This window comes from Primulina eburnea, chromosome 3 (genome assembly GCF_022965805.1).
Source record: "Primulina eburnea isolate SZY01 chromosome 3, ASM2296580v1, whole genome shotgun sequence".
In the NCBI taxonomy this organism is placed as follows: Eukaryota; Viridiplantae; Streptophyta; class Magnoliopsida; order Lamiales; family Gesneriaceae; genus Primulina; species Primulina eburnea.
In genome coordinates this window covers 35,368,886-35,388,551 of record NC_133103.1, presented here as the reverse complement: position 1 = coordinate 35,388,551, position 19,666 = coordinate 35,368,886, and the positions used below count along the sequence as shown (strand labels likewise).

The window sequence follows — 19,666 nt, the reverse complement described above, 5'->3', positions numbered from 1 at the left end:
TAGGGTCTTGTTAGGGGTCGACTACTCGCGTGTGACTCTATTACGATCAACGCACTATTAGAAACGACGGAAGTTGATGACTCTCAATTCGAGGCATTGGGCGCCGACCCTGATTATGATATGATCCTCGCAGAGCTGTGCCACTCGGGCACGATGTGGAAACCGTTGGACTAACCGCCAAACTGCTTTGACGAGAAGTATTTGAAAGCGGAAATTGCCCTTTGGTATCTATTTGTGGCCCGAAGGATGATGCCGGTCTCGCATATGAGGTAGGTGCAAAAAGAGCGGGCGGTGCTCCTGTATGCTTTGACTGCTGGATACAACATAAATGTGGGCAAACTAATAAATTCTCAGATCATGTTTAGTGCCCACAATAGTCATGTCGGTCTCTTTTTCCCCACCATCATCTCTTAATTGTGTGCGAGGGCGGGAGTTGTATTCCGTGAGGATGAGGAGTGGTTGCAGTCGATGAAGGCGATTTGTGTAGATGACTTACAACGGAAGAGGGCAAAACGACACGTCGATTTCCCCACTCAGGAGGAGGAGGCAGGTGGATCAAGCAACGTCATCCCTCGTCATCGACTACCCCGCAGGCGCACCCAGAATGACAAAATGGAAGAGAGCCTTGCCTTCATGGCTCATCAGGAGCACGTCAACGCCAACGTCACGACACATCTTGCCCATCTCGACTCCATGATGCGCACTATGCTCCTCCACGGGGGCGTAGATCGAGGGACCATACCACCACTTCCGCCGTTCATTCCTCCCTACCAGTTTCAGTATGACTATCTTACGCATGGGGATGCCACTGGAGTTCCACCACCGGAGCACGATGAGGAGGAGCCTTGATCATGGGAGTTCACTGTTTCCCCTTTCTTTGCATTTTTATTTGAGTTTCTTTTACTGCTTTATGTTTTGATTTCGTACCATTATTTTAGTTTAGCATGTAGTTTACATTTTATACTGTGTTTTCATTCCTGTGTGCACTTCAGTGTTTTGTGTTTTTTTTTTGTGCAATGGGGACATTGCACACCCTTAGTATGAGGGGGTCGTTGTTCGTATTGGTCTTGCATTGGTGTGTCAGCCGACAGTGTTTGAAATAGACTTGTTAGCCAATGATGATTAGGAAGTGATGAGACATGTCCTGTCTGTAGTGTACTTGCACTTCTTTAGCACCTACTGTGGTAAAGACATGAAGTTTTATTTAAAACGTTGAACTTTCTTTGCACAAATGTTAGAACTAGAAGCATGCATGATAAGATGGTGAAAATTTAAAACTAAAGTAGGGAACAAAGATGTTTGAATGTGTAAATTGAACTCGACGATATCCTCTTGAATCGAGGTATCTATCAGCAGCGTTAAAAAAAAGAGAAAGTTGGAGATGTAAGGTGTTGGGGGAGCCGAATAAAGGAATGAAATCCTATTCAAGTCCAATTGTCGAGCTCTGAGTTTGACAACCTTGAGTTAAATTCTCGAGGTTTATTGTTTCTGTAATTTGTTTCGAAAATCCGAGTCCTCACATGTTTGTTGCTGTGAGAGCTTTGAATTCATGCAAGGTGACATAATTGCTCAACAAGGCTCTTGAATCATCAAACAGTCGGATTAGAGGGATGAAAAAACCTACTGATTGCTTTTAACTTTGGATCATTGCTTTCAGAATATTAAACAGAATTACAGACCAGTTGATCTTCATTTCTACGACGATGGCTGTCATCACCAATAACTTTTTCTGTGGTGAAGACATCAAAAGAGCCCGCATGAGTCAAAATAGTATTGACCACCACATCAGCCAGCAATTGCTACTCTAGCTTCATTTCTTTCTTCTTTCCTGATGCCTTGATCAGATCACTAGAAGCAGAGAACTTCAACTTCATATCATCAACGGCTTGCGGAGGCACTTCAGAGAAGTTAGTTATCTTTTCAAAGGGAAACTGTAATAGGGTTGAGAAGAAATCTTGCTCAATCAGCAGGTTGTCCTCTCTATCTTTCAATCTTCGATGAATTTCCCTCTCGCATAGAAGTTCTTCATCTCAGCCACATAGATATCCAAAGATGAATTGAGAAAGGTCTTGAGTAGTAAACTGCCATGAATACTTGAGTAGTAAACTGCCATGAATACTTGAGTAGCTGCAACATATTACATAGAATAAATCGATTCTTGAGTAACAACAACATCTTCCATAGAATAAATCGATTTGGAAAAATATTTTGATCCGTTGCAGTTAATTACCAAAAATTTATTAATCAATACCTTTTTGTTTAAATTTAAACATAAACATCAATTTTGCACGAAAGTTGGATCCATAAAGGGAGGATAATAAATTGAATGGTTATATAAGATATTCTATTAAGAAATGCGAAAAATAAATTAATTTGCAAAAGATTGTACAATTGCCAATGTTTGAATGGATGAATAATATGGTCAATATTAAGCAGTCGAACTTGGCGAAGTAGCGGCGCTGCCGGCTTCTGTTTCCGTCGATGTTTGAGGAGGAGCTGCCGAATCTACACTAATAAAATCATAATTAATTAATATTATAGATATAAATATAAAGTGTGATTTAAATATAAACCTGACAGATAAAAATTCCAAGTTAATCTAATATGGCAAAAACTTGTGTGAGACGGTCTCACGGATCGTATTTGTGAGACGGATCTCTTATTTGGGTTATCGATGAAAAAATATTATTTTTTTATGCTAAGAGTATTACTTTTTATTGTGAATATGGATAGGGTTGACCCGTCTCACAGATTAAGATCCGTGAGACGGTCTCACATGAGACTCACTCATCTAATATAGGTATTTTTAAAAATTTTGACTCGATAAAAGTTTAGGTCCACACGACAAAGTGCTGCGTGAACTAAAATCAACTCCAGAAATAATACGAGTTACATCTAAATTATGTTTTTTAAAAAAAAAAAATAAGGACGATAAAAGTTTAAAAACATCAAAAAAATTATATTTGTGTTGTTACCTAGAACAATTGACAAGTGACCCTTTGACCAACGGGAGATTTGTATTCTCAAATTCGATATCAATTCTATATTTAAATTGAGGGATGCAAACAATCACATATAAGAACCAAAATTGTTGCCAATTCTAAAAAAAAAATGTTGCCTAAATTTGTGTGAAGCGCACATGGTGTCACTAGAAGTTCACAGTCATGCCTCACTGTTCCCCCTTTGACCCATTTTTAGGCACCAGAAACCCCTAAGCTCATCTCACGTGCTTGGACTGGTAACTTAAATATATACTACTACACCGATCCAACGCGTAATATTTTTTATAATTCATTCGATTTATATTTAAATGAGGATCAAAATATAATTATAATAAATAGTGAGTAACTACACTGTAATTTTGATATATAAATTAAAAAATAAATTGAAAAACAAAAGAATAAAAAAATTATCTCAGTAAAAATTGAACATATAACCTAAATTCAAAGAAACAATGACTATATCCGCTGAATTACAAATAACTTACATTATTTTATATATATAATAAAATCTCTCAAACAAATAACTAAATGACGATTTTAGTACACGAGAAAGAAGAGTGACTCGAACAAATCTCTCACGTGATTCTACCATTATCAGGCTAAGGATGCGTTTGTCTCAATTTGTCAAACACTAGTGACTATTTAATTTAGTACACAAGAAAAAGGAGAGAATGAACCTGGAAACGACTAAAACAAAAGGGATGAGACTGCAGACTGCTAAAAACATATTTATAGAGAAAACTAATTTTTAGTCATTTTTATTTATATGCGATTATATGTGAATAATTATGTGTTGTGAGTTGTCTATTAAATTAAGCCTAAATTAAAGTGATCAGTTACAGTTTTGGCTATTGAGTTCTAATGTATCTCATAGGTTGACATAAGTGTAATTCTTTTTTAATGATGAGCTAAAACAAAAATATCAGAAGATAATGTTAGATATTATATATATATATATATATATATATATATATATATATATATATATATATATATATATGTCATGTTTCCCAGATCGCACTGCATCACATATCCTATTCTCTTCTCCATTAAGAAAATAGTCCAGAAGATAAAATTAAAGGATTCTCTTAAGAAAAGAGAGCGTAAGTCTGGAAGACTACAAAAAAAAAAAAAGAGAGGCTAGCGACGGTTTTAACTGTCGCTAAAATCGTCGCCTAAAAGGTTAGTCGACGGTTTGGTGGTCCGTAACCGGAGGTCGCGTCGCCTTCTATCACCGACAGTTTCTCAATAACCGTTACAAATTAGCGACAATTTTGTTGAAAAATACTGTCGCTAATTTAGCGACAATTTATTTAAACCGTCGCTTATATTAGCGACGGTTTGTATATTTAAGCAACGGTTATATACAAACCATTCCTAATAGTAAGCAACCATTTTTTAAAAAACCGTGGTTAATGAAGCGACGATTTTTAATCAACCATCGCTATATTTAGCGTCGGTTTTTTCTAAAACCGTCTTTTTTTTAAAGTTTCCTTATATACGTAGTGATATAAAAATATTTTTTGTCTAGTATAATTGAAAAAAAACTAACAACAAAATTTGAGAAATGTAATCATATTAATAATCTACAAATAATAATACAAGTATTTGGTACACATGTCGTAAAAAAAATCAGAAAAAAACGTGGCTACGGTGACTGGGTCTCGTCATCGTCGTCATCTCCATCCCCGTACCCTGCGTCGGAGGAACATAACTCTATGATAATTTGTGGGTACGAGATGAAGAAGAAACTGCTGCGCCACGGGATCGACCCCTGTGAGAAGTGCTTGGTCCAAGCAGTGAGCGGCCTGATGTATGCGCAGTAGCTCCCTGTGACATGCCTGCAACTAGGACTCGGAGCTGCTCATCTCTCAGGCGTGACCGTCTATGGATGATGGTCACTGGTCCTCCAGCCGTGAATGGTCCGGCGGTATAGGGTGGCAGTGGTACGGAACCACAAGTCCCGTACCTGAGCATCAATGTCAGCAGCCCATGTATACCTCGTCTGCAATATTTTTTATTTAAGTAAGTTAATTGTTTAATAAAAATTGAAACATTTTATTGTAAAAATAATTGTTTTAATAAAGACTTACACAGAACTGCTCCCAGTACCACTGCTGCTGCTCAGGTGTCACATACCTTCACGACCAGCCAGGATCACATGTCTGCAGTGAGAACTGAGCCGATATGTATCTCGAGACACGGCTATTATGTGGGAAAAATCTATAACTAGGAAAACATGTCGTTGTAATCTTTTTTCTAAAAGTATTCAATAATTAGAACAAAATATTTTCAAACAATTACTTTAAGTTTAAAAAAAAAAATATTTACATCTCATCCTTGATGGTGAGCTCAATCCTGTCATCAGGCGGTGGAGGAGGCGGGGAATCATCGTGATGTCCAGACATAGTGTGTAAACTGCAAATCCAAAAGTTTTGTTAATATAAAGATTTCTAATAATGAATAAAAGTTTTGAATATGCAATACACAATATTAAACATTTGGTACACGAAAATTTATATTAATCGTTGTGAAACTGGAAGTATGTTGAACATTGAACATGCAATACACAGTATTTAAACATTTGGGAAACATTTCGACGTCTGCTACGCATGTACCGAGGATGTTGACAAATCTTACACTTTGTCAACGAGTCGTCTTCCCCCCAATATATTATGCAGTTATTTTGACATACATTTATTTTCTCGACTGGAAGTCCAAGATCTTTAATAAGTTTCTTTGTCGCATAAAAACTCTCTGGCACTGAGTTATTGGAAGGACATAGCTCAGACATTAACTGACACATATCATTGTAATTTCGCTCAGACGTGTTATGCTCTTGTTTCATCTTCAATAACCGAGCTAACACAGACAACAAAGAATGGCCGTTTGGATTTCCATGCCAAATTTCTTTCTCAGCAGACTTAATCATTTCGTACAGAGATTTTATAGGACTGTTTGGACTTTGAGGATCATCATTGCCAGAGTCTGTACGGGGATTTTCTTCGGCAAATTCATTCGTTTCATTCTTATTTGTGTCATCGAAGTATTGGTTTCCATGTTCAGGATTACAGAAGTATTGACCAGATTGAATCGGTCAATGAATTCTTGTTGAGTTGATCTGTTTACGAAACAAGTAGATGAAGAAGGAGCCTCCATATTGAAGTTTGGAAAACAGATCAACTCAACAAGAATTCATTGACCCGATTCAATATGATCAATACTTCTGTAATACTGAACATGGAAATTAATACTTTGATGACACAAAACAAAATGAAACGAATGAATTTGCCGAAGAAAATCCCCGTACAGACTCTAGCAATGATGATCCTCAAAGTCCAAATAGTCCTATAAAATCTTTGTACGAAATGATTAAGTCTGCTGAGAAAGAAATTTGGGATGGAAATCCAAACGGTCATTCTTTGTTGTCTATGTTAGCTCGGTTATTGAAGATGAAACAAGAGCATAACATGTCTGAGCGAAATTACAATGATATGTGTCAGTTAATGTATGAGCTACGTCCTTCCGATAACTCAGTGCCAGAGAGTTTTTATCCGACAAAGAAACTTATTAAAGATCTTGGACTTCCAGTCGAGAAAATAAATGTATGTCAAAATAACTGCATGATATATTGGGGGGAAGACGACTCGTTGACTGAGTGTAAGATTTGTCAACATCTTCGTTACATGCGTAGCAGACATCGAAATGTTTACCAAATGTTTAATATTGTGTATTGCATGTTCAATGTTCAACATACTTCCAATTTCACAACGATTAATATAAATTTCCGTGTACCAAATGTTTAATACTATGTATTGCATGTTCAAAACTTTTATTCATTATCTGAAATCTTTATATTAACAAAATTTTTGGGTTTGCAGTTTACACACTATGTCTGGACATCGCGATGATTCCCCGCCTCCTCGATCGCCTGATGACATGAGTGAGCTCACCATCAGGGATGAGATGTAAGTAATTTTTTTATAAGCTTAAAGTAATTGTTTGAAAATATTTCGTTCTAATTATTGAATACTTTTAGAAGAAAGATTACAACGACATGTTTTCCTGCTTATAGATTTTTCCCACATAATATCCGCGTCTCGAGATACATATCGGCTCAGTTCTCACTGCAGACATGTGATCCTGGCTGGTCGTGAAGGTATGTGACACCTGAGCAGCAGCAGTGGTACTGGGAGCAGTTCTGTGTAAGTCTTTATTAAAACAATTATTTTTTACAATAAAATGTTTCAATTTTTATTAAACAATTAACTTACTTAAATAAAAAATATTGCAGACGAGGTATACATGGGCTGCTAACATTGATGCTCAGGTACGGGACTTGTGGTTCCGTACCACTGCCACCCTATACCGCCGGACCATTCACGGCTGGAGGACCAGTGACCATCATCCATAGACGGTCACGCCTGAGAGATGGGCTGCTTGGACTGCTTCCTGGAAGCAACAAGATTGGCAGGACAGAGCCGCAACGAACAAGGCCAACAGGAACAGCGAGCCTGCAAGGTGAAGGTACAGGGACGACGAAGCACATTGCAGGTGCGAAGACGTACAGTGCTCATGGACATGATCTGGAACTTCTTCCAGTTTAATACTTTTCATTTGTACTTTAACACACACACACACATATATAAATGTCAATGTTTTACAATTAATGAATTTATTTTAGCGAGCAACGACATGGCAGAGATCCGACGTCATGGGAGCTATACGTTCACACACATCGACCTGACGATGGATCGTTCGTTGACATGCGATTCCGCCTGCTTCACGTAAGTTTATGAAATATGGTTATTCACATTAACGTTACATTAAGAAAAATCGATTTGATTCATTTTTTATCAACATCACAGGAGGAGATGGAACGCTACATGGCTTGAGTCGATGACTCCCGCAGATGATGGATCAGAGCCTGCTATCCCCAGCCCACAGTCGGTGAACAGCACGTTCAAGACTATGGTTGGGGGGAAGAATAAGGGGAGGATGTACGGGTGTGGGTAGATGGCTAGCACCTTATATCCAGATAGATGGCTCCGGGTCGACGTGGTGGGTCATCGGGTGTCAGTCAGTCGTCTGAGTCCCAGCAGATGGCAGACATGCAACAGACTCTAGACTCATCGTTACGCCGTAACGATGAGCTTTGCGAGAGGATGCAGGCTACATAGGCGGAGAACGCCATGCTGAGAGATCGCATGGCGTCACTAGAGGAGCAGGTTCGAGTCCTAGTTGCAGGCATGTCACAGGGAGCTACTGCGCATACATCAGGCCGCACGCTGCTTGGACCAAGCACTTCTCACAGGGGTCGATCCCGTGGCACAACAGTTGCTTCTTCATCTCGTACCCACAGATTGTCACAGAGTTATGTTCCTCCGACGCAGGGGTACGGGGATGGAGACGAAGACGATGACGAGACCCAGTCACCGTAGCCACATTTTTTCTGATTTTTTTTACGACATTTGTACCAAACACTTGTATTATTATTTGTAGATTAGTAATATGATTACATTTATCAAATTTTGTTGTTAATTTTTTTTCAATTATACTGGGCAAAATATATTTTCATATGACTACGTATTTAAGGAATTTTTTTTAAAAAAGAAAGCGACGGTTTGATTAAAAACCGTCGCTGAATATAACGACGGTTGATTAAAAACCGTCGCTTCATTAAGCTACGGTTTTTTCACAAATCGTCGCTTAATATAGCGACAATTTTGTTAAAAACCGTCGTTGTCATTCAGCGATGGTTAAACTTAATCGTCGCTTAAATTAGCGACGGTTTGTATGTAACCGTCGCTAATTTGGCGACGGTATTTTTCAACAAAACCGTCGCTAATTTGTTAAGGTTATTGAGAAACCGTCGGTGATAGAAGACGACGCGACCTCCGGTTACGGACTACCAAACCGTTGCTAGCCTCTTTTTTTTTTTTGTAGTGCTTTCATGTTCATAATAAATAATTAGGAAACATCATCAAAATTGTCAAGAAATTTGGTCTATTGTGAGTTTTGTTTCTTTAATTAGTTAGGATATTTGGTGTTAGTGTAGTAAGTTTGAATTTTATTCTCTAGCTTTCAGAACGTCAAATTTCGACCAAGTATTGCCATTTACCTGATGCCAAATATTACTGACATGATGTTGAACATTGCTGGCATTCCTAACACCATGTTAACATTCCGGTAAAATTAGATTAACAGTGAAAATCCAACTCACCGCACTAAAACCGAATCCTGACCACGTAAAGGACCAAAACCCTAACTCATAGGATGAATTTGAAATAATTTTCCAATGTGTCACATATCTTAAATAATGTTAGTTCTATTTTCTATCATGTTTCTATAATTATAAAGAACAAAAGATGCAGCAAATTAAATAAATAATATTTAGGTGAAGAATTTTACCAGTGGTGGATGAGAATGAAAGCCTAGGGGGTTGCAGTAAAGGAAGTGGAGTGGGTGCAGAATAAGCAGAAGAAGGGCCTTCCAGCTGCGTCTGCGTAGGATAGTATACATAAGACGGTGCTTGGAAACGTTGCGCCGGGGGTACAGGATATGATCCCCTTGGTGCTTGTACAGAATATCCATGGTAATACGGATTACCTATGGCTGATGAAGAAGCCCCATATAACTGATTATAATAACTCATTTGTGGAATTCGTGGTTGGTTATACATAAACATTGTCTGTCAAATTAAAATAATAAATAAATATAAATAAATAAACAAACATATACCTTTTTTATTTATATTTTCGTATTTTTTAAAAAAATCGCAACATCGACGAGACGGTACTCGGTACTCGTTAAACCAAATGAGTTGGTCTCTTGTGAGACGGTCTCACAAATATTTATATGTGAGACGGGTCAACCCTACCGATATTCACAATAAAAAATAATACTCTTAGCATAAAAAGTAATACTTTTTCATGGATGACAAAAATAAGAGATCCGTCTCACAAAATACGACTCGTGAGACCGTCTCAGATAAGTTTTTGCCAAACCAAATTTGGAAAGAATTTAGAGTACTGAGATTGGTTTGATTATTGTCGTAAGATGTTCGAGTGTTTGTTCATACGACTTACTCGATTTTAAATAATTTTTTTCGCGCTTAGGACGATCTCTTTGTCATGATATTGCAGACTTGATGCCAATTTATGAACAAATTAGAGTGTTTTGATAGAAACGATGGTTTAATAAAGTGGAAAAAGAGGTGTAAGGGAAAGAAAAATAACCTGGTTGAAACCATAATCAGTTGGGTAAGGAGCATACCTGAAATATGAAATATATGCATCAATGGATTAAAATTAAAAGTAAGCTATCTTCCTCATTTGAAAAAATAAAAAATAGATAAAATTTATTGTGAATGTTTCGATTAATTTAGTCGACGTAAGTATTTGTGTTGATAATTGTGATGGATTTTAAACGCATACAACATCAGCATCGATCAAAATCTTTTCTGATATAAAATATCTTCCGTCAAAATATATATAATATCTTCCATTTCGTCCTCGCAATTTTTTTTAACAAAAAAAACACCAAAAGTACTCGATCGAATATTTCAAAAAGCAAATTATTGTTATAAAATTGCTATTATTTAAAATTTTGGGGCATTTTAAAGAATAACATTGGTCAAATTCCCCCGATTTTTAACATTGACTTTTTTATTCTTTACCTTCAAATCTGCAAAAACTGCATGATGCTAAGTCTAATAAAATGTTTAGAAACTATAGACACCTGTTTTAATGCATGAGACAACGTTTTTAAATAATGAATCTATATTTTGAAAATGATAATTAATTTATAAATAATCATATACTAAATTTATTGTTCAAAATTTTCTCATAATGCATGTAAACTGTCACATGACGCTCAAACAAGTTGTTGCATGTAGGTATAGTGGCCACATACAATCGATTACATTATAATATGAGACATCGTCTTAAACTTAATCTCAATGACATAAAAAAAAACTCAAATTTACGTGAGTATTTAAATTAATAACTTATAAATTTGAAATATTAATAATTTATGTCTGAAAAAAAGCTCTTAGAAGGTTTTATAGTTAAGCCACTATTATAATATATAAATTATATCATATATATATATATATATATATTTAATCTATTATATATATATATATATATTCCATTTTTGTATTTTATGTCTCGCTCACAAATCTAAATAAGTAAAATATTAAAAAGAGTATGTTTTTTGAACGATTTTATCTTGAGACGGCACCGTATCTCACAAAAAGTAATAGCATAAAGAATACTTTTCATGGATAATCCAAATAAGAGATTCGTCTCACAAAATACGATCCGTGAGACCGTCTCACACAAGTTTTTTCCTATTAAAAAGAAGTAGTCAACATAGCATTCAACGCTTATTCCCTTATGTTACGCCATCAACTTGTTTATGGGTCATCTGCCAATAACGACTGCATTCAATACAATCCACCATTTATTTTATTTTATTTTATAATTTTTCTTCTATATTTACCATCCTTTATTCACCCTTATTATTTTAATTGTCGATATAAATTATTTCTCCTAAAAAAAATCGTGGCTATTATTATTATCATTATTTTAATTAAAATAGAGGGCTCGGGCCTTCGATGATTCTATCCACGATTAGTACTGTTACCCCACCGCATGTTTGCCGTATATACTTTTCATATTAGTCTTCCATGGACCATATTATTATTTCACATATCAAAGAATTAAAAAGAAGAAAACGTACCCATACGGCGGATAGATAACCGGAGTCGGCAGTTCCGGCGGCGGAGGTGGTGGTTGTGGTAGCGGAGGATAGGATGACGATGACCCCCCTTGTGCTATTCCACCTACTCTTGGATATAAATTTCCCCCTTGATTAGCGCCTATATTATTCAACACAACCAACTAATTGTTATAATTAATTCAACAACTTTTTATACAAAATTTAAAGGGTTTTTTTCTTTAAACAAAAATTTGAGATATTTGAGATATCCATAATAATTCAACAAATAAATGATCAAAGTTAACAACTGAGATGACACCAAAATAAAAAATATTAGATGAATTTTCGAATTCGAGATCAAATTATAACAATCCAGTTTTTCATTCAATATTTTTTTTTTCAATTTTTTTTTTAAATTTGGGTACCTACCTCTAGGCGGAGAAGGTCTTGGTCGGCCCAATGAAGCAATGTTACAGTTAGCTCTTCTTCCATCGATTACAGGATTCGGATCAGCGCAAGCTCTTTGCGCTGACTCGGGATCTTGAAATGTCACCTGTAAAAATAGAATGAAATAAACTATATATTAAGAATTCATATATATTTTTTTAAAGAAAATAAATACAATGCTTACGAATCCGTAGCCTTTGGATTTGCCAGTATGCTTGTCAGTGATGATCACAGCTTCAAGAATCTCACCAAATTGCTCGAAATGACTCTGCATTACTTCCGTGTGGGTCTCCCAGGCGAGCCCCCCAACGAACACCTTCGTAAACGTCGTGTCCCCGAATGGCGACCGGTAATGCTGATACGCCATGATATCTGATAAAATAAAACCCTGTAATTTTATCTGTAAAAAAATTAAGAATCCTTTCTCATATCTTCATCAAGATTCCAAGACCCAATGCGGGATTTCCTGTTGTACTAATTTCTTCAGTCCACCGACGAACACCTTTTGATCTTGTGTCAAAACGGTGGCTGCCGCCGTGTGTTGGCGGAGGAGGGGAATATGGTGGGTTTATTTGATATATGTGGATTGTTAAGTAGAAGTGATTTGAGGAGAGAAGGGATCCGACAGTTGCAATCTCGAATCTGCTGTACATGAGAAATGAAGGGCCAAGTCTATGGATTTGTGGCTTTGTGCGCTCCAATGACAGCTGCGTACGATGTCCTCCCTGTCGTCTCTTCTTTCTGCATTAATATATATTAACCAATCATATAATAAATATGTGTGTGTGTGTGTGTATATATATATATATATATATATATATATAGAGACAATTTAGAATATTCACATAATTACTAGATTCATATCGGAGTCTCGAAGTTTAGAGGATGGTATTTACTAGAAAAGAAGTTTGAACTTAAATGTGATCTGACGCTGATAGCAAAATTATTATTGACTGATACTGATTACACAAACATGCTATGTACTTAAATTCGAAGATCTGAATTTGGCGTCATTGTGTGTGCAAAAGATGCACGATAAAATTGAAACAATGTCATACATACTTTTACATGTCTACTATTGGAAGCATTATATCGCTACCAAAAAAAAAAAAAACAGGTTTGTGATAGTCAATGCGACGGTTTTGAACGCCGTCACTATATCGGTCGTCGTTGATCATTAGCGACGGTTATAGTGACTGCGTTCAAAACTATTGACGGTTTTTGAAAATTCGTCGCTAAATTTATAGCGACGGTTTTTATTTATTTTAAATTATATTTTTGAAGTTTAATAATTAAATTTTTAATAATGAATATTTTTTATATATATAATTGTATGTATCAATATGTTTTTTTTTTTGAAAATTTTGCTATAATGTTTTTGAATATTTATCGAATATAATAAATTAAATTAGAATTGTTCAAAAAAAAAAATAACATTAAACTAATATATATGCACCTGAATCCGATCGATATATTAAAAAAAATCAAATTCGACTGATACTTAAACTAAAAATTATAATAAGTATCATAAAAAAAAAATCATACGGTGTCTCGGTCTCGTCATCGGCGTAACAGTCGTGGTCGTCGCCATCACCATCGTCGTCTCCACCATCATCGTTATTGTATTGGACCCAAGTCATGTGATGACCCGATATACTGTTGTGAGTAACAACGTTCATGTAAGGATCTATGCCCGTATGATGATCTGGTGACAAAGCGGCTGCTGTGTGATCCTCCTGCTGTGAAGCAGCCACTATGTGATCCTCTTGCTATGAAGCGGTCGTTGTGGGACGAGCTGCATGGGTGGAAGGCACTGTCGTATGGATGCAAGGGTGGCTGCATATGTGCTCTTTGAGACATATCAGCGACGAGTAGACGTACTTGTTCTTCGGAAGAGGACATTCGAGTCCTCAACAACTCGTTCTCCTTCTTGGACTCCTGCAACTCTATCGCTAGTACGTCACGTCAACCATCTCCCCAGGATAAATCGCAGAAGTCATGGATCTACAACCATATATCCACCATTTTTTCGATTCACCTGTAACGCCCAGACATTCGTATGCATATGATGTAAGGTAATGATTATGATTAAGTATGGTTATTATTTCTTTTATGGTTTATTATGATAATCGTTCGGGGATATGTGATGTAATGGTGATGGTTTATGGTTTCAAGATGTGATATGAATGGTATTGAATGATTTAGAATGAAACCGAGAATGTATGGGTAGAATAGAAAGTTGATCTTTAGCCAAATAAGTAATAGAAGTGCTAAAACGGTATGAAACTGTGGCAATAGTTGTGGTTTTTAACATAATGTTTTGTATATTGATCCAAATAATGTGAGGCCACTTTCATTAGAAAGATAAGACATAAGACTATAACTTTCTTATTTTGAGTTTTGTCCAAATCATTGTGGGAGACTAGCCAAAAGCGCCCCGAAGTGTGTCGTGTGTATCGTCGTTCCTCCAGTAACACATGTTGGGAGATTGAGCATAACGTTTTACTCAAACCTCCAAATGATCTGAAATTTGGAGGGATTCAAGATAAGACATAGAGCTACAACTTTGTAGTTTACCATTTTTCCAAATTATGCGGGAAGAGGCGTTTCGAAGGCGATATTTGAGGAGGCTGTGCGCAGAGCGGCGCCCGAGCGGTAAGAAACTACCGCCCGAGCGCCATTGGTTCTGAAATTTTGGTCTGAGACAGTATGGTCCGCGCTAGGGCGGTAATATATGACCGCCCGAGCGCCCAGCACAATACAAAAAACGTGTTTTGGGTGTTTTAAGGTATAAAATCGGTTGAGACACAACTTTTCCTCATTTCTCTTCTTTTCTTTCTCTTCACCAACGATTCCAAGCTAGGGTTATGCATTTTCTTCTTATCCTTTCTTTCAATCAAGCAAATTAATCTTCAATCCGGAGTGGGAACTTCATCTTTTTAGCGAAAGGAGCAAAGGTAAGTGAATTTCTTCTTGTTCTTGAGTTATGAAGATGGCGAAGTTAGGGCATGATGGTTGTCATAGATGTATTGGGTTAAATGTTCATCTAATGTTATTATTTTGGAGTTGATGGTTAGTTATTGGGTTTATTGTTGTAGGATTACCATCAAGATTTAGGAAAACAAGTGCTCCAAGTGTTGTAAATGGAATCATTTCTTCAATGCATCACATGATCCTATATGTATGTGTTTTTTGATGATTTTATGATGTTAACTCATTTCAAATTCCATTCATGATATATATATATATACATATATGTGTGTGTGTAAATATGTATATATGGTAGTGTAATTATATGCATTTTGAATGAAAGGAGTTAAACTTTTCGAGATGCCTCTAATGTGTTTGATAAAATGCTTGAATGAAGTTTTATATGATTGAATGATTGGATTGATAGTGATAGTAACGGTGTTGCCTCTGGCAATTCTATGTCCGCAATGTAATTGGCCAATTAACGATGAAAACATGTGCTCTCTTATAAGATGCATTTTATGCAGAGGTACGTGTCCCTCCTATAAGATTCGTTTTTACGAAGAGGGTTAGCAATGAATGAACTATCTTACAAGAACTATCAATTCTTCAGTTGATCAATGAAATGAATATCATCCCTATGTATTGTTGTATTATGATTCTTGACGGATGATATTAATGGTGATTCGACGTTTATGAAATGAGATGGATAATGTTTTCAAGAAAATGAAATTGAGGCTATCCTTTTATGTTTTACAATAAAATGATATATATGTATCTTGTTAGTATTGATTCCATTTGCTGAGTTTTTTTACTCATTCCAGTTATGTTCATGTGATGCAGGCACATGTAAGAAAGACTGATCATCCCTGAGTTGTCGAAGCAAGAGAAGGGAATATGCCAAACTTTGGAGATTTTGAATGGATGTTATTTTGTTATTGTCAAGCTTTTGGCTAGTTTGGAAAACATTGAAAATCTTGTTTTGCGCTTTGATTTTGGCAAGATGTGTAGATACTTTACTTACTGGTATCTAATGTATATGAAAATCTTTTGCTTGTGTATTATGTGTTGTTTGAGACAGGTGGCATGTCCTATTTATGGGGAGATGCTGCCCAAATTTTTTTTAGATTAACACATTTTCTCCAAATATATTTTAAAGCTTCCGCACTAATTACGCATTTTAGTCACGAGTGTTACATCACCTGTCACCAACTTGAACATTGCGTTGAACTCATGTGTACTAGGATTTTTCGGAATCGTCCCATCTCCCTACGACGTCAACGACTTAGCTATACATGTCTCCATAGCTTCCTACAAGGAAGGAAGAATATAATTATATTACTTATTTGAATTATAATTATTTTAAGAATTATTACATAAGATTACTTCAATAAATTTAGAAAATGAAACTTACATTCACACGCTATGATCGCTCAACAAACATCCCATCTGCATGCCTATGAGTATGTACATACAACTCCCATGATGTAGGGTCTCGCCAATACTGTTGATGCTAGGGGTGGGAAAAATACCGAATTACCGAAAAACCATATCGAAAAAATACCGAACTTATCGAAAAAATCGATATACCGAAAATTTCGGTACGGTGAAATTTTCGGTATCGGTACGGAATTATTTTTTTCGGCACCGAAATACTGAAAATAATTTTTTATTATTATTATTTTTAAAATTTAAGTTCGGTATACCGAAAAAATGTCGGTATATCGACAAAATTTTCGGTGTCGATACGGTATCCGGTATGAACTTTTTTCATATCAAAAATTCGGTATACCAAATTTCCAGTATCGGTATCGGTATGGAATTTATACCGATATTTACGGTACGGTATACGATACCGTAGTTCGGTACGGTATACCGTACCAGACCCACCCCTAGTTGACGCTGCATTCAAAATTGAATAACAATAATAGTATTACCTACTGTAATAAGTATGATTATACGATATACGTGAAAGAGATCGATTTTAGGGTGTTCAAATGCGCAACGGAAGTTCAAAATTGTTTTCTTCACATGAAAACCGAAATTTTATAAAATAAATTTGAACACCACATGTACTAGGATGTAGCATATACAATAAAACACAAAAATATTCATAGTGTGTTTTAGAGATTATACCTATCAACCTCTTGAGGTTGATGATGGCTCCAACTTTGTTGTCAAACAACAAAGCTCTTGAATGAGATGGCAATCTACAACCTCTCCTTGTCCTCCTTTCTTCAAAATCAAGCCCACCACCAACTAGGTAGATCCCCTCATATTTTGCACTAGAAAATTAATAATGTTTATGAAAATCACAATTTTCAAATATATTATTCACTTGGCCTACTTTTAATTTAGGAACACTTCCATAAATTAAAATTTACATTTTTCTCATAGAAGTCATACTTTTATTTTTCCTTACGCTTATAAACTCATTTATAAGCCGTTCACTACATTGAACTATTTTAACTTCTCAACGAGATCTAGAAAGCTAGCACTTGTGTGGCCCTCAATGGTTCATTGATACAACCAGCTGTGGGTTCACATCTCCATGTGATTCGGACTAAACATGTCATTATATGAGCATACCCCAATTGCTCCATTCTTACTTATCAACTCCTTGATAACAAGAACGTCAGAACTCAAGTCTGATAGTACCCAACCTATCATGTTAAACGCCTAGCAGCATCGCTTACATGATTCCCTAGGTATCAAATGATAGTGCCTGCAAGAACCATTCAATTATGGTTAGCGTACAGTACGGTCCCTTCAACTCATATATCCCGATCGATTCGACAACCATTGGTTTATCGAGAGTTGTCAATGAATCGATACTATGTGTCATGTTGTAGTTGCATCGATGGTGTAATATATGAAACCCCTTTCATAATTACCACCATATTCTGATCAGAGATTTCATACTACATACACATAGGATATCCATACCCGAAGGTAAGCGGTGAATCCCCGACTACAATGCATCGACTCCTATATGTTTGACAAAACACTCAACCTTGCCACCTGATGACCTCTTGAGAGTCGGTAAACAAGACAAAGTGTAATGCTAGCACATAGAGTCTCAATGTTGTCCCGGGTCATAAGGACTAATGGTGTACAACCATAAACCATTACGTTTCCACTCGATAAGTGAGAACCACTTGGAAAGTCCTTTTATGGAGGGTTGTTCAGTGCACTCTACAAGGAGCACCTATCTGCATGTTCGGAGATCACAATGTCCCCTACCAATGAAACATGGTACTCACATCGCAAATACTAGTCTCGAACTCGAGCGGCCTATATCCTTCTTAGTGGCGGCTGAATCGACTAGGAACCGTTTAGAATATACAGTATTACAAATATGAGTTTCATGATACTCATCATATGAGCATATCATATTCTTTCTACTATTTGTATATTCAAGGCCTTTATCTATGCAACTAGCATGGGTATACAGATAAAGATGTGCCAAAATAATAATTTCAAATATTATTAAAATAAAGATTGCTCATACATAGAGTTTCATTGTGAACACTCGGCCAACACTTGGCTCGACGGACACCTACTCTAACAATCTCCCACTTGCACTAGAGCCAACTACCCATATGATTCAAACCCATTGATTCGCGATGCATCTCGAATAATGGTCTAGGTAAAGGCTTAGCTAGTGGATCAGCAACATCATCTGCGGAGCCGACTATGTCAAAAGACACTTCTTCCTCTTTCCACAATCTCTCCGTGGATGTGGTACTTTCTCAATACATGTTTGGACTTCTGATGAGACCTTGGCTCCTTTGCTTGAGCTATAGCTCCCGTGTTTTCACAAAACACCGGGACAGGAGCAACTCCATTAGGAATGACGCCCAACTCTTGGACAAAATTCCTTATCCAAACAGCCTCCTTTGCTGCATTGATGCAGCAATGTATTCGGCCTCTATGCTGGAATCCGTAGTATTGTCTTGCTTAGAACTCTTCCAAGAGACAGCAGCACCATTGAGCATGAATACAAACCCAGAGGTTGACTTTGAGTCATCGATATCGCTTTGGAAGCTAGAGTCGGTATAGCCTTCCAATTTCAGTTCTCCACCCCATAGACCAAGAACAATTTATTGGTCCTTCTCAACTACGTGAGGATGTCTTTCACAGCTTTCCAGTGTGGAAGACCAGGGTTCGATTGATATCTACTCACTACACTTAGTGCGAAAGCCACCTCAGGACGTGTAGATATCATCCCATACATGATGCTACCAATAGTAGATGCATAAGGAATGCTTGTCATCGCCGCTATCTCTGCATCAGTCTTGGGAGACAGACTTGGACAGGGACACGCCATGACACATTGGTAGATGTCCTCTCTTGGACTCATCCATCGAGAACCGCTTCACGATGGTATCAATGTATGTGGACTGGGTGAGACCAAGCAATCTTCTTCATCTATCTCTATAGATCTGTATTCCCAATACAAAAGATGCTTCATCCAAGTCCTGTATCGAGAACTTACTTGCTAACCATATTTTAGTTGATTG

General features: G+C 36.7%; 1 protein-coding gene across 1 annotated transcript; it reads right to left on the bottom strand.

Annotated features, from left to right (window-relative positions):
- Positions 1-1,515: 1,515 nt before the first annotated feature.
- On the bottom strand, positions 1,516-12,909 carry LOC140827539 (uncharacterized). Its single transcript, XM_073190230.1, has 6 exons — positions 12,358-12,909; positions 12,156-12,279; positions 11,748-11,886; positions 10,241-10,277; positions 9,414-9,693; positions 1,516-2,505 (listed from the first exon to the last, which is right to left on the bottom strand). The coding sequence occupies exons 1-6, from the start codon at positions 12,538-12,540 to the stop codon at positions 2,429-2,431; spliced, it is 840 nt and encodes a 279-aa protein (XP_073046331.1). The 5' UTR covers positions 12,541-12,909; the 3' UTR covers positions 1,516-2,428.
- Positions 12,910-19,666: the final 6,757 nt, after the last annotated feature.